Consider the following 27407-nt stretch of genomic DNA (forward strand, 5'->3'; position numbering starts at 1 on the left):
GCCATGCTGCAATAATATTCTTTCCTATCTCACAAATTGCTGACCGATGGCAAGTCATGGTCTCTTTTGGCAATTTCCTTATGTATTCACATTGGAGGCAATAAAGCAAAATAATTTTACTGATGGTTTCTTTAGTTTTTTTCAAGTAAAAAATGTCATTCATAATTTAGTTTATCATAGAGTATACAAAATAAAAAAATGACCCATACTGTTATGATGAAACCTCTATTAATACATAAAATTGATATATTTAGAGAATAGAAAATTCAGATAGTCCCAATAGGTATAAAATGAAAGTCTGGCTTCCCATGGCCCTGTCTCCTCTTCCAGATGACCATCTTTTAAAAGGAACCACTATCAATAGTTTCATATTTTTTCTTTTAGAAATATTTATATATGTATATTCCAGCATTTGTATTTGTCATTCACTCAGACATTTTATTCATTTATTTATTCATCCAAAAAATATTTTTTTAAGGACCTATTCTGTGTCAGGCAGAATTTTGAACCCTGGGGATATAGTAATGAACAAAACAGAAAAGGTCTCTCCTCTTAGGGCATTTAGAATCTAGGTGGGAAAGAGAGACAAGAATGTAAAATAAATGAACAAGATGGCTTCAGTTTGTCAGGATGCTATGAAAGAAATAGAATGGTGATGTTCTTAGGTAAGGAGGTTAATGGAGGCTTCTGGTTATACAGTTCATTAAGTTCTGCTGAAAAAAGAAAAAATAGTGACTCAATTCATGCCTGACCTATGCTGTTTTTATTTCTGAAGGTGAATCTCCACCGACCATCCAGCTGCCCACACCTGCAGTCCAGCGTCCAAGCCCCATCACACTTTTCCAGCCCAGCGTCTCCAGTACTGCCCAGGTGCCTGTCCAAGCTCCAAGTCTGCCCCTCCGTCCAGCACTCCCACCCCAGCGCTTTGCTGGGCCCTCCCAAACGGACACTCATCGGCTGCATTCTGGAGTCAATCGCTCTGTGAAGAGACCCACTCCTGTTTCTCTGGAGAGCACCAACAGGATTCCGACTAGTGCAAGTCCTGCCCATTCCAGATTTTCAACCTCAACCATCCAACCTCCCAAGGAGTATCCCAGCGTTTCCACTTGTCCCAGAAGTACTCCAATTTCCCAGGCTCCTCCTATTCCACACTCACATGTCTACCAGCCCCCTCCCCTTGGCCATCCAGCTGCACTGTTTGGGACACCACCAAGATTCTCTTTTCATCACCCTTACTTCCTACCTGGACCTCACTACTTCCCATCAAGGTAAATGAATAGTTTATTTCCTTTCACCTGAAAGTGCTTTCACCTTTCACCTAAAACTATTCATTCATAGTTAATGAATTTTATCCCCTGAAAGCCTCTCTTATTTACTGAAAAAGGAACTTCCTCAATCCTGTTTGGTATCTAATTTAGTTTAGTGGCCAGATAGGGGCCAACCAGTTGACATGAGTACATGGAAGGGCTGGATAGGACTTGGGGAGCCAAGGAGAGTGCATGCCCCATCTTATGGGGCAGTTGCTACTGAGTTCCAGGTTACTGTTGCCACATGAGAATATAGGCTCCAATGTTGTCAGATCTGATTTCTCTCTTGAAAAAAATCATCAGTTGTAAGTGATCTTAAGATCATTTAGGTCAACCCCCTTACTGAATAGTAAGTGTGGTTCTAAAACTTCTATATGTATATAAATCACCTGTGATCTTAATAAAATGCAGATTCTGAGTCAGTAGGTCTGGGTTACAGTAGGTTCCTGTACAGGGTTACAGTAAGCCAGATATTCTGCATTTCTAACAAGCTCCCAAGTGATGTCAATTCTGTGGTTTGTGGAATACTTTGAATAGCAACAATATAGAACACACTGGCCTAAGAGGTTAAATGACTTGTCCAAAGTTATTTACCCTCTCGGGACTCTTGTTAATAAACCAAAAAGTTTATTAGATAAATTACCAGTAAAAGAAATTTTTTTCACAGGTATGTGTCTAAGGAAAACAAATTTGTAACTTTTCATTTTGGAGTGATAGAATTTAACTTTGAAAGCATTTTGATAGAGTGGCACTAACCTCTACTTTTCAGTTGCTCGTAAAGGTATAAACAGATGGTTTCTGTTCAGAATGTTTAATACCCATCTTTTATATTTAGAAAGTAAAACTACTTCCTACTTGGGTGTATCAAAGCCTCAAAGAAGTTTTGCAGTATATATTATGTTGCTTCAATTCATAGTGGAATTGCTGGCTTTCAAGTCTTTAGTACAGAACTAAAAGAAAGTGAATACAGATGATCAGATTAGGAGAAAGGGAGATACTGCTGTTGTGGTTTGTTTCGTTTTTCCAATGGGCTCTTCTTTAACAGCTTTCAGAAGTCTTTAGTTCAAGAAATCAAACTTAGGAGACTCCTAAGGCTAGGATCTCTTCTTATTGCTGTTAGGGCCTGAGATTTTATAGGAATTTTAGAGAATTTTACAGTGTTTTTCTTTTTCTTTTTTTTTTTAACATATGAGAAGAGTGCTAAGGACATAGCTGGAATTTAATAAATGAGTAGGTTTGAAAAGATCAGCCTTAGTTAGAACCTTGAGGTTCACAAACTTAAAATTGGTGAAATTTTATCTTTGTTACATAATTCATTTTGTAGTACAAGAAAGACTTGAACAGTACTTATATTAAAGGAGAAGAAGAGGCATCTAGAATAGGTGTATAGCACAAGTTACTCCAGTTGTTGTTTTTTTCTTTTTAGCATTTTGAGAGCTTGGTATTTTTATCTAAAATTCTCACAGTAATCCTTTGGTTTTGGCATAATTATCCCTTTACTTTTTCAGATAAAGAAACTGATCAGCTATTAGATAAACAGCTTTGTTAGGGTCACTTTTCACGTTCATGCATTGGAGAAGGAAATGGCAACCCACTTCAGTATTCTTGCCTGGAGAATCCCAGGGATGGGGGAGCCTGGTGGGCTGCTGTCTGTGGGGTCTCACAGAGTCGGACATGACTGAAATGACTTAGCAGCAGCAGCAAAGTCACACAGCTAGTAAACAGCAGAGCCAGTAGTCAAACTTAGATTTAATGTCTGATTTTTAATTCTGTGTTTTTTTTTTTTTCACTGTATCACTAAGGCTTCTCGATATAATGGCTTCTCTTGCTTGGTAGCTGTTTGTTGCTAGAAGAGAATCACATGGAAAATTCATCCTGTATTTTTGAATGGAAAAGTAGTGTAGTCAAGTAGACTTTTGGGCAGGAAACTTTTTTTTATACAATAAATAACTAAAATCAAAGGAAATTTATCTTCCTTACTCATGACAAGACTTACAGGAATTGGCTGTTAATTTACAAACCATTGATGGCTTAAGAACATTTTGAAAAGAAACTCGGGAAAATATGTCATTAGAAGACAGAAAATATATCTCCATCTTGAATGGTATTATTGCTAATTAAACAGTTAGAACTGGACATGGAACAACAGATTGGTTCCAAATAGGAAAAGGAGTACGTCAAGGCTGTATATTGTCACCCTGCTTATTTAACTTCTATGCAGAGTACATCATGAGAAACGCTGGGCTGGAAGAAGCACAAGCTGGAATCAAGATTGCCGGGAGAAATATCAATAACCTCAGATATGCAGATGACGCCACCCTTATGGCAGAGTGAAGAGGAACTAAAAAGCCTCTTGATGAAAGTGAAAGAGGAGAGTGAAAAAGTTAGCTTAAAGCTCAACATTCAGAAAACGAAGACCATGGCATCTGGTCCCATCACTTCATGGGAAATAGATGGGGAAACAGTGGAAACAGTGTCAGACTTTATTTTTGGGCTCCAAAATCACTGTAGATGGTGACTGCAGCCATTAAATTAAAAGATGCTTACTCCTTGGAATAAAAGTTATGACCAATCTAGATAGCATATTGAAAAGCAGAGACATTACTTTGCCAACAAAGGTCCGTCTAGTCAAGGCTATGGTTTTTCCAGTGGTCACGTATGGATGTGAGAGTTGGACTGTGAAGAAGGCTGAGTGCCGAAGAATTGATGCTTTTGAACTGTGGTGTTGGAGAAGACTCTTGAGAGTCCCTTGGACTGCAAGGAGATCCAACCAGTCCATTCTGAAGGAGATCAGCCCTGAGATTTCTTTGGAAGGAATGATGCTAAAGCTGAAACTCTAGTACTTTGACCACCTCATGTGAAGAGTTGACTCACTGGAAAAGACTCTGATGCTGGGAGGGATTGGGGGCAGGAGGAGAAGGGGGCGACAGAGGATGAGATGGCTGGATGGCATCACTGACTCGATGGACGTGAGTCTGAGTAAACTCTGGTAGTTAGTGATGGACAGGGAGGCCTGGCGTGCTGTGATTCATGGGGTTGCAAAGAGTCATACACGACTGAGCTACTGAACTGAACTGAACTGAATAATGCTATTAGATGAACTAAATGAAGTGAGTTAGCAGTATTATACTGAATTTAATTTCATGTAAGAATGTCAAAGAAGTATGTCAGCTATAAACATTAAGCCAAATATAGTTTTCCAAAATAAGACAGGCCTTATAAATTATAGTATTGTCTAATTTCCTTTATAACTTCTACCTGTTATGTGTGTGATAATAACTTCCCGAAGGATATGGGTAATCTTATTTGTGTTTGTTTAGATAATATACTTAGGTAAAATCGAGTCTGGCTAAATAACAGATTTAATTGATTTTTTCTCAATTTTCAACTGGCTCTTCTCCCAACTAATAACAGAATCTTCTATAAAGATACTTCTTCCCTAATAAAATTACATATGTAATTGTTCAGCCATTTCAATACCATAATTAAATGACATTTGATATATATATTTGGAAAATATATACCAAATAAACATATTTGATATTTTTCCCTGTTTATCTAGAGTAGAAACCATGGAGCTTAGGCAGTTTAATCAAGGAATCATTTTATGAAACAGAGAGACACTTAGAAATACTGATCCCTAGGTCTGGGGCTAAATCCTCCTGCCCTTATATAGTAACCATCTTCATACTATGCTTATTAAGACTCTCTCTTTCTGTACTATGTTCAGTTCAGTTCAGTCACTTAGTTGTGTCCGACTCTTTGCAGCCCCATGAATCGCAGCACACCAGGCCTCCCTGTCCATCAGTAACTCCCGGAGTTCACTCAAACTCACGTCCATCGAGTCAGTGATGCCATTCAGCCATCTCATCCTCTGTCATCCCCTTCTCCTCCTGCCCTCAATCTCTCCTAGCATCAGAGTCTTTTCCAATGAGTCAGCTCTTGGCATGAGGTGGCCAAAGTACTAGAGTTTCAGCTTTAGCATCATTCCTTCCAAAGAACACCCAGGACTGATCTTTAGAATGGACTGGTTGGATCTCCTTGCAGTTCAAAGGATTCTCAAGAGTCTTCTCCAATACCACAGTTCAAAAGCATCCATTCTTTGGTGCTCAGTTTTCTTCACAGTCCAACTCTCACATCCATACATGACCACTGGAAAAACCATAGCCTTGACTAGACAGACCTTTGTTGGCAAAGTAACATCTCTGCTTTTGAATATACTATCTAGGTTGGTCATAACTTTCCTTCCAAGGAATAAGCATCTTTTAATTTCATGGCTGCAATCTACAGTGATTTTGGAGCCCCAAAAAATAAAGTCTGACACTGTTTCCACTGTTTTCCCTTCTATTTCCCATGAAGTGATGGGACCAGATGCCATGGTCTTCGTTTTCTGAATGTTGAGCTTTAAGCCAACTTTTTCACTCTCCTCTTTCACTTTCATCAAGAGGCTTTTTAGTTCCTCTTCACTTTCTGCCATAAGGGTGGCATCATCTGCATATCTGAGGTTATTGATATTTCTCCCAGCAATCTTGATTCCAGCTTGTGCTTCTTCCAGCCCAGCGTTTCTCATGATGTACTCTGCATAGAAGTTAAAGAAGCAGGGTGACAATATACAGCCTTGCCGTACTCCTTTTCCTATTTGGAACCAGTCTGTTGTTCCATGTCCAGTTCTAACTGTTGCTTCCTAACCTGCATATAGGTTTCTCAAGAAGCAGGTCAGGTGGTCTGGTATTCCCATCTCTTCCAGAATTTTCCACAGTTTATTGTGATCCACACAGTCAAAGGCTTTGGCATAGTCAATAAAGCAGAAATAGATGTTTTTCTGGAACTCTCTTGCTTTTTCCATGATCCAGCAGATGTTGGCAATTTGATCTCTGGTTCCTCTGCCTTTTCTAAAACGAGCTTGAACATCTGGAAGTTCACGGTTCACGTATTGCTGAAGCCTGGAGTGGAGAATTTTGAGCATTACTCTACTAGCGTGAGGGATGAGTGCAATTGTGTCGTAGTTTGAGCGTTCTTTGACATTGCCTTTCTTTGGGATTGGAATGAAAACTGACCTTTTCCAGTCCTGTGGCCACTGCTGAGTTTTTCAAATTTGCTGGCATATTGAGTGCAGCACTTTCACAGCATCATCTTCCAGGATTTGAAATAGCTCAACTAAAATTCCATCACCTCCACTTGTTTGTAGTGATGCTTTCTAAGGCCCACTTGACTTCACGTTCCAGGATGTCTAGCTCTAGGTGAGTGATTACACCATTGTGATTATCTTGGTTGCGAAGATCTTTTTGGTACAGTTCTTCCGTGTATTCTTGCCGCCGCTTCTTAATATCTTCTGCTTCTGTTAGGTCCATACCATTTCTGTCCTTTATCAAGCCCATCTTTGCATGAAATGTTCCCTTGGTATCTCTAATTTTCTTGAAGAGATCTCTAGTCTTTCCCATTCTGTTGTTTTGCTCTATTTCTTTGCATTGATCACTGAGGAAGGCTTTCTTATCTCTTCTTGCTATTCTTTGGAACTCTGCATTCAGATGCTTATATCTTTCCTTTTCTCCTTTGCTTTTCACTTCTCTTCTTTTCACAGCTATTTGTAAGGCCTCCGCAGACAGCCATTTTGCTTTTTTGCATTTCTTTTCCATGGGGATGGTCTTGATCCCTGTCTCCTGTACAATGTCACAAACCTCATTCCATAGTTCATCAGGCACTCTATCAGATCTAGTCCCTTAAATCTATTTCTCACTTCCACTGTATAATCATAAGGGATTTGATTTAGGTCACACCTGAGTGGTCTAGTGGTTTTCCCTACTTTCTTCAATTTAAGTCTGAATTTGGTAATAAGGAGTTCGTGATCTGAGCCACAGTCAGCTCCCGGTCTTGTTTTTGCTGACTGTGTAGAGCTTCTCCATCTTTGGCTGCAAAGAATATAATCAGTCCATTACGTTCTTAGTTATCCCTTTTACCCCCACCTTTTCTTCTATTCTTCCTTCTTTTTGCAGTATTGATACTTTCACATACAATGAAGATATCTAGAATCTTCATTCTGTTGGCCATTGAGTAAATAAATGTGTTCAAAAGTGTATTGCGATTAGGGTTATAGAATGGATATGAATGATAAATTGAAATTTATTAGCTTGAAATATATAAAACTATAATCAAATATATCTGTATATCTCTTAGGGAAGTTAAGTCAAAAAATTCTAAATTGTGGTAATATATAGCATCTTAATTGTAAGATTTTGGACAAACAGATCAAATGTTACAAAGCAGTTATCCTTAATCCTTGTTTGGCTTATAGATCTATGAAAGAATTTGATTGAGGTTTTTGATCTATTTCCTATTATAATGTACGTCTACATACATATACAATATTTTGCCTAATTCTTATGGAGGATAGAATTTATAGTTCCAAAACAAGATAGATTCAGCTAATATGGAATGCTGCTGCTGCTAAGTTGCTTCAGTTGTGTCCGATTCTGTGCGACCCCGTAGACGGCAGCCCACCAGGCTCCACCGTCCCTTGGATTCTCCAAGCAAGAACACTGGCATGGGTTGCCATTTCCTTCTCCAATGCATGAAAGTGAAAAGTGAAAGTGAAGTCACTGAGTCGTATCCAACTCTCAGCGACCCCATGGACTTCAGCCTACCAGGCTCCTCCATCCATGGGATTTTCCAGGCAAGGGTACTGGAGTAGGGTGCCATTGCCTTCTCCGTAATATGGAATACCTTCTGCTATAACTATTATAAATGTTGAATTTGAAATATGAACAATTTAATACCTAGCTGAAATCATAAGAAAGGAAAATAAATCCTCCTTTGTCAAAAGACCAGTAAGCTGAAAACTTGTACCATGGTCTTGGGGATAGTTTGCAGATTCAGAAATAGTCTCAGCATTTATAAACTTGGGTTTTAATGCCTACATAAGGAGAGGTCTTGACTCTTTTCAAGGTGAGGAGGTGAAACTAAAACCTCTTCATAAAGCTTCTGTTGCTGCTCCTTTGTCACTTCAGTCATATCTGACTCTGTGTGACCCTATGGACTGTAGCCCACCAGGCTCCTCTGTCCATGGGGATTCTCCAGGCAAGAATACTGGAGTGGGTTGTCATGGCCTCATCCAGGGGATCTTCCCAAACTAGGGATAGAACCCAGGTCTCCCACGTTGCACGTGGATTCTTTATCCTCTGAACCACCAGGGAAGCCCCTTCATAAAGCTAAGACCTTAGAAAGGCCTCTCAACTTTGATAAAGGAATAGAAGATTTTTTTATCACTGATCCAGACAAAGCACAAAGGAAACTTGTTTTTATCCAGGGCTATATATGGAAAAAGGGCCTTCTGTTAGATATAAAAACTCCAGATTACACTGCACACTGATTGAGAATCTGAAATAACCCTATCCACTTGATAAACTAACACACAAATTAGTTCTGGGATGACTTACCTGGGACAACTATTCTAAAGGGGATACCTCAACCATTCAAGCCACTTACGAATTTCCAAAGGGAGAGAATTATTATTAAAGGTGAGCTTTAGCATATAGAACACAAGGACAGGATTCATTAAGAGCAAGAGTCAATACATGCTACAAATAGTAAGAATAATACCCAAGAATGTGAAATAACTGAATTTCAGTTCAGTTCAATCGCTCAGTCGTGTCCAACTCTTGAGAGACCCCATGAACTGCAGCACGCCAGGCCTCCCTGTCCATCACCAACTCCCAGAGTCCACTGAAACCCATATCCATTGAGTCAGTGATGCCATCCAACCATCTTATCCTCTGTCTTCCCCTTCTCCTCCTGTCCTCAATCTTCCCCAGCATCAGGGTCTTTTTAAATGAGTCAGCTCTTCGCATCAGGTAGCCAAAGTATTGGAGTTTCAGCTTCAACATCAGTCCTTCCAATGAACACCCAGGACTGATCTCCTTTAGGATGGACTGGTTGGATCTCCTTGCAGTTCAAGGGACTCTCAAGAGTCTTCTGCGACACCACAGTTCAAAAGTATCAATTCTTTGGTGCTCAGCTTTCTTTATAGTCCAACTCTCATATCCATACATGACCACTGGAAAAACTATAGCCTTGACTAGATGGGCCTTTGTTGACAAAGTAATGTCTCTGCTTTTTAATATGCTGTCTAGGTTGGTTGCAACTTTCCTTCCAAGGAGTAAGCATCTTTTAATTTCATGGCTGCAGTCACCATCTGCAGTGATTTTGGAGCCCAGAAAAATAAAGTCAACCACTGTTTTCCCATCTATTTGCCATGAAGTGATGGGACTGGATGCCGTGATCTTCGTTTTCTGAATGTTGAGCTTTAAGCCAACTCTTTCACTGCCCTCTTTCACTTTCATCAAGAGGCTTTTTAGTTTCTCTTTGCTTTCTGCCATAAGGGTGGTGTCATCTGCATATCTGAGGTTATTGATATTTCTCCCGGCAATCTTGACTCCAGCTTGTGCTTCTTCAGCCCAGCGTTTCTCATGACGTACTCTGCATAGAAGTTAAATAAGCAGGGTGACAATATACAGCCTTGATGTACTCCTTTTCCTATTTGGAACCAGTCTGTTCCATGTCCAGTTCTAACTGTTGCTTCCTGACCTGCATACAGGTTTCTCAAGAGGCAGGACAGGTGGTCTGGTATTCCCATCTCTTTCAGAATTTCAGAACTGATTTCAGATTTCAGAACTGAATATCAGGAAGAGACTAAAAACCATATTTCAAATAATTAAAGAGGACTTCTGTACCAGCCAAGATTAGGGCTGAATCTACCCTCATCTGAAATGATTTTTAAGAAAAGGCAAAATATATGATTTTCAAGACACTGTTTATCAGCAATGATATGAAGATCCTTGAGAGAGAGAAAAGAAATGAGGTAAACCTTGAACTCTCCCCTGCTTACTGGCCTGGAAGCCATGGAAGGAGACATGGAAACAGGAAGGAGCAACACATGGAAACCATGGAAACAGGAAGGAGAAACACAAGGAGATCCTTGTAGACTCGCCAAGTTGAGCAGATAGAATCGAGAGTCCAGTGAAACCAAGTCAGCTAGAATTCTTGGGATAGAGTACTTGAGAGAAGAAGGTTGCACAGTGCAAGAATTCTGAATCTCTGCATAGGTTCCTTTTTGAGTATTCAGCTGAATGCTGGTCAGCTGATGCATGTGAGGAATATTACCCAAGATTGGTGAAGAAACTGTCCAACAAATCAGAGACAGCATTGCCCAGCACTCACAGCAGGCTGGGAATATTTCTTTTTCTCACCAAACAGATTAGAAAACCTTGATGGGATATTGACTACTTGGAGAGTCTTGTTTTAGGTAGATCTAGACTAAATGTTGCTATGGTTTTATCTAAAAATTCTTAAAATCAAGACCTGAAGTGATCAAAGTTACTATTTTCTAGTAACTAACTGTATCTAAAACAAAGCTTAAGGATATTAATAGAAATAGTGTGATTATAAGGATAAGAGAGAGGGAGTTTCATTTCTGAAGTGGCAGCACGAGGAGTTCTGTGGATCTACTACTCCCAAGCAAACAACCATAACTGGTAAAAACTATTTTTAAAGACCAGCTACTTAAATTCTCTGGGAAGTGTCCTAAGGGCATACAGCAGATAAGGAAACATGTATTCAAGAATACACCTTAAAACTTCGTAAGAAGAGCAAGAGTCTATGACACTTGGGCCATGAAAAATACTCCCTTACTGAAGGCAGTGGCAACTCACTCTAGTACTCTTGCCTGGAAAATCCCATGGATGGAGGAGCCTGGTAGGCTGCAGCCCATGGGGTCACTGGGAGTCAGACATCACTGAGTGACTTCACTTTCACTTTTCACTTTCATGCATTAGAGAAGGAAATGGCAACCCACTCCAGTGTTCTTGCCTGGAGAATCCCAGGGATGGGGGAGCCTGGTGGGCTGCCGTCTATGGGGTCTCACAGAGTTGGACACGACTGAAGTGACTTAGCAGCAGCAGCAGCAGCAGCAGCACCCTCAGTTAACTTGATGGAATCCAACTCTGAGTGGCCAAGAAGATAGCTTTCTCTCCCCTCAGCTCCTAATCAAGGGATACAATATCTTACAGAGAGATGTAGCATTTTTCATCCTCTCCAGATCTTAGTAAAGAGGTTAAATTCATGGTGAGTGTGACCAAGAGGTTGGGGGTTCCTTTCTTTTGTTCAGCACCTGCTAACAGGATAAGTGTTCAACTCTTAAGGATGACAAACAGAGAGTACTGTGACCCTGAGCATCCTTGATCCAGGTCACTTTTAGAAGAGATGTTCTATGCTGGCAGAAGAAAACCAGAAAATTTTCCATAAGAATAGAGAGCTCAGAAACTCTCTCCAAAGGAATTTGACTTCTCTGAAACAGTGTGGGGAAGTTCATACATAAGGATATTCTTGAAAACAAGGAGATTCTGGTGGTAGGCAAATAAAAGAGGCATCACTTAATCAAAACTAAGAAGCTAGGGACTTCCCTGATGGTCCACTGGTTAAGATTCTGGTCTTCCACTGCAGGCGGTAAGGGTTTGATTCCTGATCTGAGAACTAAGACTAAGAATCTAACTGTATGCCAACTAGTACACAAAAATCTAGGGAAAGAAACACTAAGAACCCTCCTGCAGTCAGAACAAACCTCAGAGACTTCTCAAAATTGACCCCTGTCTGAATTTAATTGGATCACACTGTGGAACAGTCTCTGCCCCAAGACATTTTGAAACCTTGGAGCAATCAGCCAGCAATGAGTATAATCCTCAAGCTGTATGTAATGGCAAATGAATCAAGAGCTTAACATAAAAATCAAAGAAAGAGATAGAGTCCTGCTAAAACCATTATCATCCTAGGGTGACTGTATTCATGTCCAAATCTGTGCCCTCTAAGAAGTGACACTCAGGGTTTACACTACAGAGAAAATACACTTCACTAAAATTTAAGTAAAAAAAAACAAGCAAAAAAAAAGAAGAACAACAAAAACTAGACCTGGAAAAGTTAAAGAGAGTTATTGTCCCAAATTCCTGAAAGTTATTGCTCCTGAGTTACTGAAAATGTCCTGTTTTCAACCAAAAATTATGACATGCAAAGAAAAGGAAAGCGCCATTCATACATGGAGGAGAAAAATAAGCAACAGAAGCTACCTGTGGTAGGGCTCGTATCTCAAATTTAACATAGGCTTCCAAGACGTTATAACTATATTCAAGCAATTAAAGGAAACCATTTTTAAAGAAGTAAAAGAAGTTGTGATGATGATGTCTTTTCACAAATACTATCATTAAAGGCATAGAAATTATAAAAAGAACCAAATGGAAATTCTGGAATTGAAAAGCACAATAACCAAAATGAAAACTTCACTAGAGGGGCTTAAAAGTAAACTTGAACTGACATGAGAATGAATCAGAAACCTTGAAAGTAGACTGGTAGCGATTACATAACCTGAAGAATAAAGAGAAAAAAGAACGAAGAAAAATGAACAGAGCATCAGAACTGTCATCATTAAGTGCACCAATGTATATGTAAAAGCATCGGAAGGGAGGAGAGGAAAAGCAAAAAGTATTTGAAGATTTAATAGCTGAAGACTTCTCATATTTTATGAAAAATATTATACATTTAAGAAAGCCAGGAGATCCACAGAGGGCCACATCATAGTAAAATACTGAAATCTGAACCGGAAGAGAAAGTGAGAGAGTCAGGCAGATAGACACTCATATCATGTACAGGGAAACCCCAATAAAATTAACACCTGACTTTCCATCAGAAGCAATGGACACTAGAATATATATTTGAAGTACTGAAGAAAAACCCCAGTCAGCTAAGAATCTTATATATGGTGAAGCCATTTTTAAAAAATTAAGCCAAGGTAAAGACATTTCTGAGATAATCCAAAACTGAGATTGCTAGCACATTTGCATTATGAGAAATACAAAGGGAGTTCTTCAGGCTGAAAGTAAATGATCCCAAATGGTAGTTGGGATAAAAAAACACAAAATGTCGAAGAGCCCCAGGAAAGGTAAAAATACAGTTACAAAAGATAGTATAGGAAACCTAAAATGGAGTAGATATATATATACATACATATATATGTATATAACTTTCCTATATAGCAGAAACTAGCTATAATTTACAAACAACTTTGTAAATCAACTATATTCTAATAAAAGTTAACAAAAAATACTATAAGACAACATAAAGGCTGTATGAATCTTCTTTTGACTGGTTTTAAAAGCAATTATCCCAAAGAAAGGCGATGCCAAAGAATGCTCAAACTACCACGCAATTGCACTCATCTCACACGCTAGTAAAGTAATACTCAATATTCTCCAAGCCAGGCTTCAGCAATACATGAACCGTGAACTTCCAGATGTTCAAGCTGGTTTTAGAAAAGGCAGAGGAACCAGAGATCAAATTGCCAACATCTGCTGGATCATGGAAAAAGCAAGAGAGTTCCAGAAAAACATCTATTTCTGCTTTATTGACTATGCCAAAACCTTTGACTGTGTGGATCACAATAAACTGTGGAAAATTCTGGAAGAGATGGGAATACCAGACCACCTGACCTGCCTCTTGAGAAACTGATATGGAGGTCAGGAAGCAAAGTTAGAACTGGATGTGGAAGAACAGACTGATTCCAAACAGGAAAAGGAGTACGTCAAGGCTGTATATTGTCGCCCTGCTTATTTAACTTCTATGCAGAGTACATCATGAGAAACGCTGGGCTGGAAGAAGCACAAGCTGGAATCAAGATTGCCGGGAGAAATATCAATAACCTCAGATATGCCGATGACACCACCCTTAGGGCAGAAAGTGAAGAGGAACTAAAAAACCTCTGATGAAAGTGAAAGAGAAGAGTGAAAAAGTTGGCTTAAAGCTCAACATTCAGAAAACGAAGACCATGGCATCTGGTCCCATCACTTCATGGGAAATAGAAGGGAAAACAGTGGAAACAGTGTCAGACTTTATTTTTGGGGGCTCCAAAATCACTGTAGATGGTGATTGCAGCCATGAAATTAAAAGACGCCTGCTCCTTGGAAGAAAGGTTATGACCAACCTAGATAGTATATTCAAAAGCAGAGACATTACTTTGCCAGCAAAGGTCCGTCTAGTCAAGGCTATGGTTTTTCCAGTAGTCATGTATGGATGTGAGAGTTGGACTGTGAAGAAAGCTGAGCGCCGAAGAATTGATGCTTTTGAACTGTGGTGTTGGAGAAGACTCTTGAGAGTCCCTTGGCCCACAAGGAGATCGGTCCTGGGTATACTCTGGAAAGAATGATGCTGAAGCTGAAACTCCAGTATTTTGGCCACCTCATGCGAAGAGTTGACTCATTGGAAAAGACTCTGATGCTGGGAGGGATTGGGGGCAGGAGGAGAGGGGGACGACAGAGGATGAGATGGCTGAATGACATCACCAACTTGATGGACATGAGCTTGAGTGAAGTCTGGGAGTTGGTGATGGACAGGGAGGCCTGGTGTGCTGCAATTCATGGGGTCGCAAAGAGTCGGACACGACTTGAGTGACTGAACTGAACTGAACTGAACTGAAAAGCAATTATATAAAACAATATGCAAATAATAATTTTGGGGACCATAATATATAGAAATATATTTGATAATAAAAGCAGAAGGAGTTGGAGGCAAAGTTGTTTTGGATAAGGAAATGATAGCAGATGGTCACTTGAATCCACAGGAACAAATTAAGAGAACCGTCAGTAATGCATGAGAAGGTGACTATAACAAACTTCAGGGACTTCCCTGACAATCCAGTGGTCCATACTTCTACTGCAGGAGGCTTGGGTTCCGTTCTTCATCGGAGAACTAAGATCCTGCATGCTGTGAGGTGCAGCAAAAACTTAAGAAAATAAGTAAAAATGAAAAAAAAAGAAACTTCAGAATATATATGTGCTTTGCTTTCTCTAAGTTTATTTAATAGGCATAAAATTATGTAATAATCATACCAATATATTGCTGGTTTTAGAACACATATAGGTTTAATTTATATAACAATAATAGTACAAAAAGGAAGAAGAAGGAATAGCTATATACAAGCAACATTCTGTATTTCTTGGAATTAAGTTAGTAAAAATTTGAAGTTGATTTTGATAAGGTAAGATGTATATGATTAATGCTAGAGCAACCAGTAAGGAAACAGTGGAGAAGTTATTAAAGGAACTAAAAAGTTACAATGGGGAATATTTACTTGGTGCAGTAAAGAAGGAATAGAAGGCAAAAAGGGAAATATGAGACACATATAAAGCAAAAACTAAAGTGGCAGACATAAATCACATTAAATGTTGATGATTAAATACTCAAAAGGCATATATTGTATAATTGGATAAAAATCAAAATCTTAATATATGTTATCTACAGTTAACACTTTATAGACAAACTCTTTCAAAAAATAGAAGGGACTAATTCCATGAGGTCAGCATTGCTTTGATTGCAAAAATCAGAGAAAGACAAACACAATAAAGAAAAACTACAGGTCAGTATCTCTTTGAGAGACAAAAATGATCAACAAAATACTAGCAAACTGAATTCAGCAGACTAACAAGAGGATTATACACCATAAACAACTTAGATTTATTCCAGGATTGTGAGTTGTTTGAAAATCAAGACATTTGGAAATTGATTAATGTAATATACCATATGAATTAAAATCAGGAACAAAACTACACTATCTTTTCAGAAAGATTTTTTCCAGAAAAAAGCATTTGACATGAATGACCAACACTTCATGTTGAATGTGAAATATTCCAGCAAGCTAGGAATATAGGGAAACTTCCTCAACTAGTTAAAAACTACCAAAAAACACCTAGTTCACTTCAGTTGCTCAGTTGTGTCTGACTCTTTTCACCCCCATGGACTGCGGCACACCAGGCTTCCCTGTCCATCACCCAACTTCCAGAGATTACTGAAACTCATGTCCATTGAGTCGGTGATGCGATCCAACCATCTCATCCTCTGTTGCGCCCTTCTCCTCCCACCTCCAATCTTTCCCAGTCTTTTCCAAGGAGTCAGTTCTTCGTATCAGGCAGCCAAAGTATTGGAGCTTCAGCATCTGTCCTTCCGGTGAATATTCAGGGCTGATTTCCTTTAGGATTGGCTGGTTGAATCTCCTTGCTGTCCAAGGGACTCTCAAGAGTCTTCGCCAACACCACAGTTCAAAAACATCAGATCTTTGGTACTCAGCTTTCTTTATAGTCCAACTGTCACATCTGTACAAGACTACTGGAAAAACCATAGCTTTGACTAGAGGGACCTTTGTTGGCAAAGTAATGTCTCTACTTTTTAATATGCTGTCTAGGTTGGTAATGGAGAAGGCAATGGTAACCCACTCCAGTACTCTTGCCTGGAAAATCCCACGGATGGAGGAGCCTGGTAGGTTGCAGTCCATGGGGTCGTGAAGAGTCAGACACAACTGAACGACTTCACTTTCACTTTTCACTTCCATGCATTGGAGAAGGAAATGGCAACCCACTCCAGTGTTCTTGCCTGGAGAATCCCAGGGACAGCGGAGCCTGGTGGGCTGCTGTCTATGGGGTCGCACAGAGTTGGACACAACTGAAGCGACTTAGCAGGAGTAGCAGCAGCAGGTCGGTAATAGCTTTTCTTCCAAAGAGCAAGCAAGAAATTAGAAATTTCTTCTAATTTCCTGGCTGCAGTCACCATCTGCAGTGATTATGGAGCCCAAGAAAAAAAGTCTGTCACTGTTTCCAGTTTCCCCATCTATTTGCCATGAAGTGATGGACTTGATGCCATGATCTTAGTTTTCTGAATGTTGAGTTTTAAGCCAATTTTTTCACTCTCCTCTTTCACTTTGATCAAGAGGCTCTTTAGTCTTCGCTTTCTGCCATAAGGGTGGTGTCATCTGCGTATCTGAGGTTATTGATATTTCTCCTGGCAATCTTGATTCCAGCTTGTGCTTCTTCCAGCCCAGCGTTTCTCAAGATGTACTCTGCATATAAGCAGAAGTGACATAAGCAGGGTGACAATATACAGCCCGACATACTCCTTTTCCTATTTGGAACCAGTCTGTTGTTCATGTCTAGTTCTAACTGTTGCTTCCTGACCTGCACACAGAGTTCTCAAGAGGCAGGTAAGATGGTCTGGTATTCCTATAGCTTTAAGAATTTTCCACAGTTTGCTGTGATCCACACAGTCAAAGGCTTGGTCACAGTCTTAGAGGAGAGTCAAAGGTATAGTCAATAAAGCAGAAGCAGATGTTTTTCTGGAACTCTCTAGCTTTTTCGATGATCCAACTGATGTTGGCAATTAGATCTCTGGTTCCTCTACGTTTTCTAAATCCAGCTCAAATATCTGGAAGTTCACGGATCACATACTGTTGAAGCTTGGCTTGGAGAATTTTGAGCATTACTTTGCTAGTGTGTGAGATGAGTGCAATTGTGTGGTAGTTAGAGCATTCTTTGGCATTGCCTCTCTTTGGGATTGGAATAAAAACTGACCTTTTCCAGTTCTGTGGCCACTGCTCCATTTTCCAAATTTGCTGGCATATTGAGTGTAGCACTTTCACAGCATCATCTTAGGATTTGAAATAGCTCGACTGGAATTCCATCACCTCCACTAGGTTCATTAGTAGTGATGCTTCCTAAGGCCCACTGTCTGTCTCTAGGTGAGTGATCACACCATTGTGATTATCTGGGTCATGAAGATCTTTTTTGTATAGTTCTTCTGTGTATTTTTGCCACTTCTTCTTAATATCTTCTGCTTCTGTTAGGTCCATACCATTTCTGTCCTTTATTCTGCCCATCTTTTATGCAAAGTTCCCTTGGTATCTCTAGTTTTCTTGAAGAGATCTCTAGTCTTTCCCATTCTGTTGTTTTGCTCTATTTCTTTGCATTGATCACTGAGGAAGGGTTTCTTATCTCTCCTTGCTATTCTTTGGAACTCTGCATTCAAATGGGTATATATTTCCTTTACTCCTTTGGCTTTCCCTTCTCTTCTTTCCTCAGCTATTTGTAAGGCCTCGTCAGATAACCATTTAGCCTTTTTGCCTTTCTTTTTCTTGGGCATGGTCTTAACCCTGTCTTTTGTACAATGTCAAGAACCTCTGTCCATAGTTCTGCAGTCTGTCCATTAGATCCAATCCTTTGAATCTGTTTCTCACTTCCACTGTATAATTGTAAGGGATTTGATTTAGGTCATACCTAAATGGTCTAGTGGTTTCCCCTACTTTCTTCAGTTTAAGTCTGAATTTGGCAATAAGGAGTTCATGATCTGAGGCACAGTCAGCGTCTAGACTTGTTTTTGCTGACTGTATAGAGCTTCTCCATCTTTGCCTGCAAAGAATATAATCAATCTGATTTCAGTTTTGACCATCTGGTGATGTCCATGTGTAGAGTCTTCTTTTTTGTTGTTCGAAGAGGATGTTTGCTATGACCAGTGTGTTCTCTTGGCAAAACTCTATTAGCCTTTGTCCTGCTTCATTCTGTACTCCAAGGCCAAATTTGCCTGCTACTCCAGGTATTGACTTCCTACTTTTGGATTCCAGTCTTCTAGAATTAAAAGGACATCTTTTTCTGGTGTTGGTTCTAGAAGGTCTTATAGGTCTTCATAGAACCATTCAACTTCACCTTCTTCAGCATTACTGGTCAAGGCATAGCCTTGGATTACTGTGATATTGTATGGATATTTGCCTTAAAAATAGCTGAGAAAAGAAGAGAAGGGAAAGCCCATCCTAAAGGAAATCAGTCCTGAATATTCACTGGAAGGACTGATGCTGAAGCTCCAATACTTTGGCCACCTGATGCGAAGAACTGACTCCCTGGAAAAGATCCTGATGCTGGGAAAGATTGAAGATGGGAGGAGAAGGAGACAACAGAGGATGAGGTGGTTGGATGGCATCACCAACTCAATGGAATGAGTTTGAGCAGACTCTGGGAGTTGGTGATGGACAGGAAGGCCTGGCATCCGAGTTGGACACGACTGAGCGACTGAACTGAACTGATTCTTTCCTGAGAACCCAATGAACAGCATGAAACTCCAAAAAGGTAGGACACTGAAAGATGAACTCCTCATGTCGGCAGGTGCCCAATTTGCTACAGAAGATCAGTGAGAAATAACTCCAGAAAGAATGAAGAGACAGAGCCAAAGCAAAAACAGCACCTGGTTGTGGATGTGACTGGTGATGGAAGTAAAGTCTAATGCTGTGAAAAGCAATATTGCCTAAGAACCTGGAATTCATTGGCTCATGAATCAAGACAAATTGGAAGTGATCAAACAGGAGGTAGCAAGAGTGAACATTGATATTTTAGGAAGCAGTGGACTAAAATGGACTGGAATGGGTGAGTTTAACTCAAATGATCATTGTATCTACTACTGTGGGCAAGAATGCCTTAGAAGAAATGGAGTAACCCTCACAGTCAACAAAAAACACCTAACGTTATACTTAATGGCAGAGACTGGAGATCAGCAAGATCCAATTAATAGCAGGAATAAGACAGGTGTACATTTTTGTCACTTCTATTCAGTATTTTTTTGGAGGTTTAGTCTAGGACAATTGGGCTTCCCCTGTGGCTCAGATGGTAAAGAATCTGCCTGCAATTCAGGAGACCTGTGTTCGATCCCTGAGTTGGGAAGGTCCCCTGGTGAAGGGAAAGGCTACCCACTCCAGTATTCTGGCCTGGAGAATTCCATGGAGTGTATAGTCCATGGGTTCGCAAAGAGTCAGACACAACTGACTTTCACTCTCACTAATCCTAGGTCACTTCAGTCATGTCCAACTCTGTGTGACCTCATAGACGGCAGCCCACCAGGCTCCCCCATCCCTGGGATTCTCCAGGCAAGAATACTGGAGTGGGTTGCCATTTCCTTCTCCAATGCATGGACGTGAAAAGTGCATGGAAGTGAAAAGTGAAAGTGAAGTCGCTCAGTCGTGTCTGACTCTTCGCAACCCCATGGACCACAGCCTACCAGGCTCCTCCATCCATGGGATTTTCCAGGCAAGAGTACTGGAGTGGGGTGCCATTGCCTTCTCCATGACTCTCACTAGTATAGGACAATTAGACATGAAAAATAAAAGGTATAAAAGGTAATGGCACCCCACTCTAGTACTCTTGCCTGGAAAATCCCATGGATGGAGGAGCCTGGTAGGCTGCAGTCTGTGGGGTTGCACAGAGTCAGACATGACTGAGTGACTTCACTTTCACTTTTCACTTTCATGCATTGGAGAAGGAAATGGCAACCCACTCCAGTATTCTTGCCTGGAGAATCCCAGGGATGGGGGAGCCTGGTGGGCTGCCGTCTATGGGGTCACACAGAGTTGGACACGACTGAAGTGACTTAGCAGCAAAAGGTATCTAGAAGGTATCTAGATTGTAAAAGAAGAAGTAAAATTGTATTTATGTGTCACACAATGTTATATACAGAAAGTCTTGAGGAATCCATAGAAAAGCTATTACAAGCAACACAAGAATTCAACAAGTTTTCAGGATATAAGACCTATATATATATATATATATAAGAATTGTATTGCTATATATTAGCAATGAGTAAACAGAAAATGAAATTGAGAAAACAATCCCATTTACAATAAAATGAAGAGTTTAAAAACCTTTGGAATAAATTTAACAACATAATCTCAAAACTTTGAAAAACATGAAATACCGTTGAGGTAGAATGTCACAAAGAGTTGCACAATGGGGATCTCTAAGAATCTACCTCTCCACTGAAGCAATAATTATGTTGGCAAAAACAGTGTCAGAATCATCTGAAGAGGTGTTTAATGAAGAAAGAAGCTGCTAAATTTTGATAAGATAGCATTGTGAAATTTTTGCTACAACTATCCCTGGTTATCTTGTTCAGTGATGGGCAAGGAAATGGCGACTCATGTTCCTCGTGTGACTTGTTGCTATTAGAGGAGGCAACACAGACCTTGTTCTTAAAGAGAGTGTTATGATTGTGCTTTTTGACCTGTCTGGTGACTTCCTGAGGAGTTGGCTCAGGGCGAACCTTAATTTGACTCTAGTAAGAACTCCCTTAGGGGTAGGGTGGCCTCCCAGCTTGTGTTTGTGGAAAATATTTAAAGATGTAATACTATCCACAGCTGCCTGGGTTAAGGGACAACAGACAGGACAAGCAGCAGACAGACTGAAAAAGCCTAGAAGAAATTGTGGGAAAAAAGTCTTATCTGTAAGAAACTCACTTTATTAAATAAACATGGTAGTGCTCGCTTTGGCAGCACATACACTAAATAAACATAGTATTCACTGAGCAGATTTTAACTTTTTTTGTTTTTGGCTACATCATGTGGCATGTGGAATCTTAGTTCCCTGACCAGAGATTGAGCCTGTGCACCCTGCAGTGAATGTGCAGAATCCTAACCACTGGACAATCAAGGAATTCCCACAAGAGACTCACTTTAGATCCAATGACACAAATAGGTTGAAAGTGAAAAAGAAACAGATATTCCATGCAAATAGTAACCAAAAGAGAGCTGAGATGGCTACAATAATATTAAACAAAATAAACTTTATGTTAAAAATTGTTACAAGAGACAAAGTCATTACATATTTTGTTTATCTCTCTCTATTTTGGCTATGCAAGGTCTCAATTCCTTGACCAGGGATTGAACCCAGGCTGCAGCAGTGAAAACCTGGAAACCGTAATTAATCGCTAGGCCACCAGGGAACTCCCATATATTTACTTTAAAACATTAAAAAGATATAGCAATTATAATTACATACGTATATGATAACTACTCTATATGAAGCAAAAATTGACAGGATTGAAGGGAAAAATCCACAGTTATGTAATAATTGTTGAAGACTTACTACTTTATTTTTTATTGAGATATAATTGACATTAGTTTCAGGTGTACAACGTAAATTTTTTTTTTCTTGTGATGAGAATTTTAAGATTTAATCAGTTAGAAACTTTCAAAAATACAATTCAGTATTAACTGTAGTCACTGTGCTCTACATAACATCCTGAGGGCTTACTTATTTTTTAAATAAAAAGTTTGCGTATTGGGACCACGTTTATCCATTTTGCTCACCTCTCACTCCCAATCTCTGGCAACCACCCAACTGTTCTGTATCTATGAGATGGGTTTTTTTTTGTTTGGTTGGTTTTTGTTTTTAGATTCCTCTTATAAGTGAGACCAAATTGTTTTTGTCTTTCTCTGACTTACTTCACTTAGCATAATGTCCTCAAGGTCCATCCATTTTGTGGCAAATGGCAGCATTTCCTGATAGCATTGTGGTGTTAATTTGTATTTCCCTGATAATAGTGATATTGAGCACCTTTTCTTGGACCTGTTGGATACCTGTATGACTTTGTGAAAAAAAAAAAAAAAAAAAGTCTATTTAGATCCTCTGCCCATTTTTAAATGAGGTTTGTTTGGGGTTTTTTTGCTATTGAGTTATATGAATTCTTCATAAATTTGGATATTAATTCTGTATCAAATGTTTTGTATGGTTTGCAAATGTTTTCTCTCATTTGGTAGGTTGTCTTTTCATTTTGTTGGTGGGCTTCCTTTTAGTACGGAAGCTTTTTAGTTTGATGTAGCCCACTTGTTAATTTTTGCTTTTGTTGCCTTTGCTGTTAAATCCAAAAAAAATCACCAATTCAGATGTCAGGAGCTTACTGCCTATGTTTTCTTCGAGGAGTTTTAAGGCTCCAGGCCTTATGTTAAAGTCTTTAATCCATTTTGACTTGAGTTTTATGTATGATATGTGCATTTAGCTATCTTAATTTTTCTAACACCATTTATTGAAGTTACTGTCTTTTCCCCATTATCTATTTTTGTTAATAGCTATTAATTAATTAACCACATAGGCATGGGTTTATTTATAGCTGTCTTTTCTGTTCCACTGAGTTTATGCATTATTTTTATACCAATACATATTGTTTTGCTTACTATAGTTTGAAATCAGAGATTGTAATGCTTCTAGCTTTATTCTTCTTTCTCAAGATTGTTTTGACTATTCACTGTCTTTTGTGTTTCCACAAAAAAAATTGGGATGATATGTTGTTTCTGTGAAAAATGCCACTGGATTTTAATAGGTTATTTCATTGAATCTGTAGATTGCTTTGGATAATACAGACATTTTAACTATTATTTTTTCTAATTCATGAGCACAGAATAATTTTTCATTTATTTGTGCTTTCTTCAATTTTTTTCATCAGTGTCTTACAGTTTGCAGTGTATCCGTTTTCACACCCTTGGTTAAATTTATTTCTAGGTATTTTATTCTTTTGGTTGCAATTGTAAATGGGCTTGATTTTCTTAATTTCTTTTTCTGGCAGTTTGTTGTTAGTGTATAGAAATGCAGCTGATTTTTGCATATTGATTTTGTATCGTGCAGCTTTACTGAGTTCACTAATTCTAACGGGTTTTTTTTGGTTGACTTTTTAGGGTTTTCTAGATATGTTATTGGGGTTTCCCTGGTGGCTCAGATGGTAAAGCATCTGCCTGCAATGCAGGAGACCCGGGTTTGATCCCTGGGTCGGGAAGATCCCCTGGAGAAGGAAATAGCAACCCACTCCAGTACTCTTGCCTGGAGAATTCCATGGATGGAGGAGCCTGGTAGGCTACACTCCATGGGGTCGCAAAGAGTCAGACACCACTGAGCGACTTCACTCACTCACTCAGATATATTATTATGCCATTTGCAGATAGAGACAATCTTACTTCCTTGTTTCCAATATGAATTCTTTGTGTTTCTTTTACTTACCTAACTGCCCTGGCCAGGGCTTTTGGTACTATGTTGAATAAAAGCAAGAGGAGGCATCCTTGTTTTGTTCCTGATTTTAGAGGGAAAACTTTATAAACTATTAACCATTGAGTATGATGTCAGCTGTGAATACTTTATATAATAATGGAAGATCATTCGTCTAAAAATGGATGAAGGGCAAAAAAGGAAATAGAAGACTCTATGAATCAACTAGATCTAACAGATATATATGGTCTGAACCCAACAACAGGCTATACATTCTTAACAAGTGAAAATGGTATATTCTGTAGGATATGCCATATGTTAGATCACAAAACGAGTCTCAGAAATTTTTTAAAGTTTGAAACCATACAGAGTTTCTTTTCCAGCTATGATGGAATGAAACTAGTCATCAATAACAGAAAGAAAAACTGGAAAATTCACAAATATTGGAAATTAAACAACACACTCTTAAGCAACCAATTAGTCATATAAGACATCATAAGGAAAATTAGGAAATAGAGATGAATGAAAACACAACATACCCAAACTTAAGGAATTATATAACAGAAGCAGTGCTGATAGAGGAATTCATAGCTGCCCTAGCCTACATTTAAAAAGGAAGATCTCAAATTAACAACCTAATTTTATGCCTTAAGGAACTAGAAACAAAAGAGCAAATAAAACCCAAAGCTAGTAATGGAGTAAAGAGTAGAAAAAACAATAGCTTAATGAAATATAGAAAAAAAAGTAAAAAAAAATTACCTTTTTGAAATGATAACAATACTGACAAACTTTTATAGCTAAGCTAAGAAAAAAAGACATAAATTACTAAATCTATAGTAATGAAATCTATAGAAATGAAATCAAGTACATTATCCTGATCTCACAGAAATAAAAATGATTATAGGATAATAATTATAGAATAATTGTACACCAAGTTAGAAGACCTAGATGAAATGGACAAGCACATGAATTACCAAAACTGGCAATGGCACCCCACTCCAGTACTCTTGCCTGGAAAATCCCATGGACAGATGAGCCTGCTAGGCTGCAGTACATGGGGTCCCGAAGAGTCGGACACAACTGAGCAACTTCACTTTCACTTTTCACTTTCATGCATTGGAGAAGGAAATGGCAACCCACTCCAGTGTTCTTGCTTGGAGAATCCCAGGGATGGGTAAGCCTTGGGGGATGCTGTCTATTGGGTTGCACAGAGTCGGACATGACTGAAGTGACTTAGCAGCAGCAGCAACAGTAGCAGCAGCAGCCTCCAGAAGAAATAGAAAATCTGAACCAGACTTATCAAGAAATAAGTCTTGACTAAATATATCAAGAGATTGAATCAGTAATTAAAAACCTCCCAACAAAGAAAAACCCTGGACTTCTTCTTCACTGGTGAATTCTACTAAAGTTTTAAAGAAGAATTAACACTAATCCTGCTCATATTCTTCCAAAATATATAAAAGGGAATGATTCTAAGGCCAGCATTACTCTGTTACCCAAGCCAGAAAAAGACATCACAAAAAAGAATATTGCAGGTCAAAATGCCTTTTGAATAGAAACATATGACCGACAAAATACTAGTAAGCTGAATCCAGCAGTGTATTAAAAGGATTATATGCCATGACCAAGTGGGATTTCCCTCAAGAATTCTAAGTGTGATTTAACATCAGAAAATCAATCAATGTCATATTCAATACACTTCATTAGAACAATGAATGAGCAAAACCATTTGATCATCTCAATTTGTGCTGAAAAAGCATCTGATAAAATCCAGCACCTTTTCATGATAAAAATTAACTCCTGATTTCAAAACTTACTCAGCAAAATAGGAATAGAAATTCTTTTATATGATAAAAGACATTTATCAAAAACCGACAATTAACATTATACTCAATGATGAAGGCCCAAAAGCTTTCCTTCTATAATTGGGGGAACAAGATAAGGATGTCTGCTTTTACCACTGCTGTTCAACATGGCACTGGAAGTTCTAGCCTGAGCAATTAGGCAAGAAAAAAGGGCATTCAAATTAAAGACATTAATTCAAAATTACCTCTTTCACACATGATCTTATATATGGATAATCTTATAACTAGAAAGTCTTAAAAAATCCACAAAAATTTATTAGAGCAAATGAATGAATTTGGCAAAGTTGCAGGGGATAAGATCAATTTACAAAATTCAGTTGTATTTTTGTACACTAGCAGTAAGCAAACCAAAAAGGAAATTGAGAATGCAATTACTTTTTATAGTAGCATTAAAAAGAGTAAAATATAGAGAAATAAATCTCACCAAGGAAGTACAAAACTTGTTAACTGAAATCCATAAAACACTGCTGAAATAAATTAGACTGAAGTAAATGGGAAGGTGTTCATGTATATGCATTGACAGACTTATTATTAAGATGACAGTACTTCCCGAAAGGATTTGCAAAATCAATACAATCCTTTTGAAAATCCCAGTGACTTTTTTCCAGAAATGGAAAAGCTGATTCTAAAATTTATATGGAATTGTAAGTGATCTGGAATAGTAAAAAGAAAATCTTAAAAAAGGAAAACAAAGATGGAGGACTCACAATTCTTTGCTTCAAATTCCACAATGCTATTAATATTTAGTGTCAAAAAATGTGTAAAGAGGATGAGGGGACAAGCCACAGATTAGGAGAAAATATTTCTGAAAGATGTATCTGATAAAGGACTGTTATCTAAATATACAAAGAACTCTGAAAACTCAATAATAAGAAAATGAACAACCCAATTAAAAATGGACAAAAGACCTCATCAGGTACCTCAGCAGAGAACATAAAAAATGACAAGCATAGATAAGATGTTCCACATCATGTATCATTAGGGAATTGCAAATTTAAACAACACTGAGTTATCACTATGGTAGTGCTTTTCCCACTACACCGCGGTGCTTCTACAGTTATTCATTTTCATCTATGTAACCTTTTAGGATGATTCTTGTCTTTGTTCTCCAGAAATAATACTAACTTGTTTTACCACACCAATATAGCCATGTGATGTTTGCATTACAGCACACTTTAGCACATATCAAGTATATACTACTTGGATTTTAGATTTTTTTTAATTAAATTGTCCACTAAATCTTGTGATTTGGTGTCTTGACTATACTGAGTCCTGAAAGACTAGTTAGTAGGTGAATTGTTTCTAGCTGAAGAGAAGAAGACTTTGTGGAGGAAGTTGATTGGAGTCCCCCATTGTAATATTTGTTAGTTGTTCAGCTGTGTCTGATTCTTTGAGATACCCATAGACTGTAGCCTATCCGGCTCCTCTGTCCATGGAATTCTCCAGGCAAGAAAACTGGAGTGGGTTTCCATTTCCTTCTCCAGGGGATCTTCCTGACCCAGGGATTGAGCCTGGGTATCCTGCATTGTGGACAGATTCTTTACTGTCTGCACAACCAGGGAAGCCCAGAGGTTTGTGACATGTGTTGC

General features: G+C 38.7%; 1 protein-coding gene across 2 annotated transcripts in view; it reads left to right on the forward strand.

Annotated features, from left to right (window-relative positions):
- SOX30 (SRY-box 30) overlaps positions 1–27407 on the forward strand; it is a 54444-nt gene that overhangs the window by 22322 nt on the left and 4715 nt on the right. For both annotated transcript variants that reach the window (XM_018051717.1, XM_018051718.1), the window contains one exon: positions 776–1268. In XM_018051717.1, coding sequence (XP_017907206.1) covers positions 776–1268 — 493 coding nt within the window. The remainder of the gene's footprint in view (positions 1–775; positions 1269–27407) is intronic.

This window comes from Capra hircus, chromosome 7, assembly GCF_001704415.2.
Source record: "Capra hircus breed San Clemente chromosome 7, ASM170441v1, whole genome shotgun sequence".
Taxonomy (NCBI): domain Eukaryota; kingdom Metazoa; phylum Chordata; class Mammalia; order Artiodactyla; family Bovidae; genus Capra; species Capra hircus.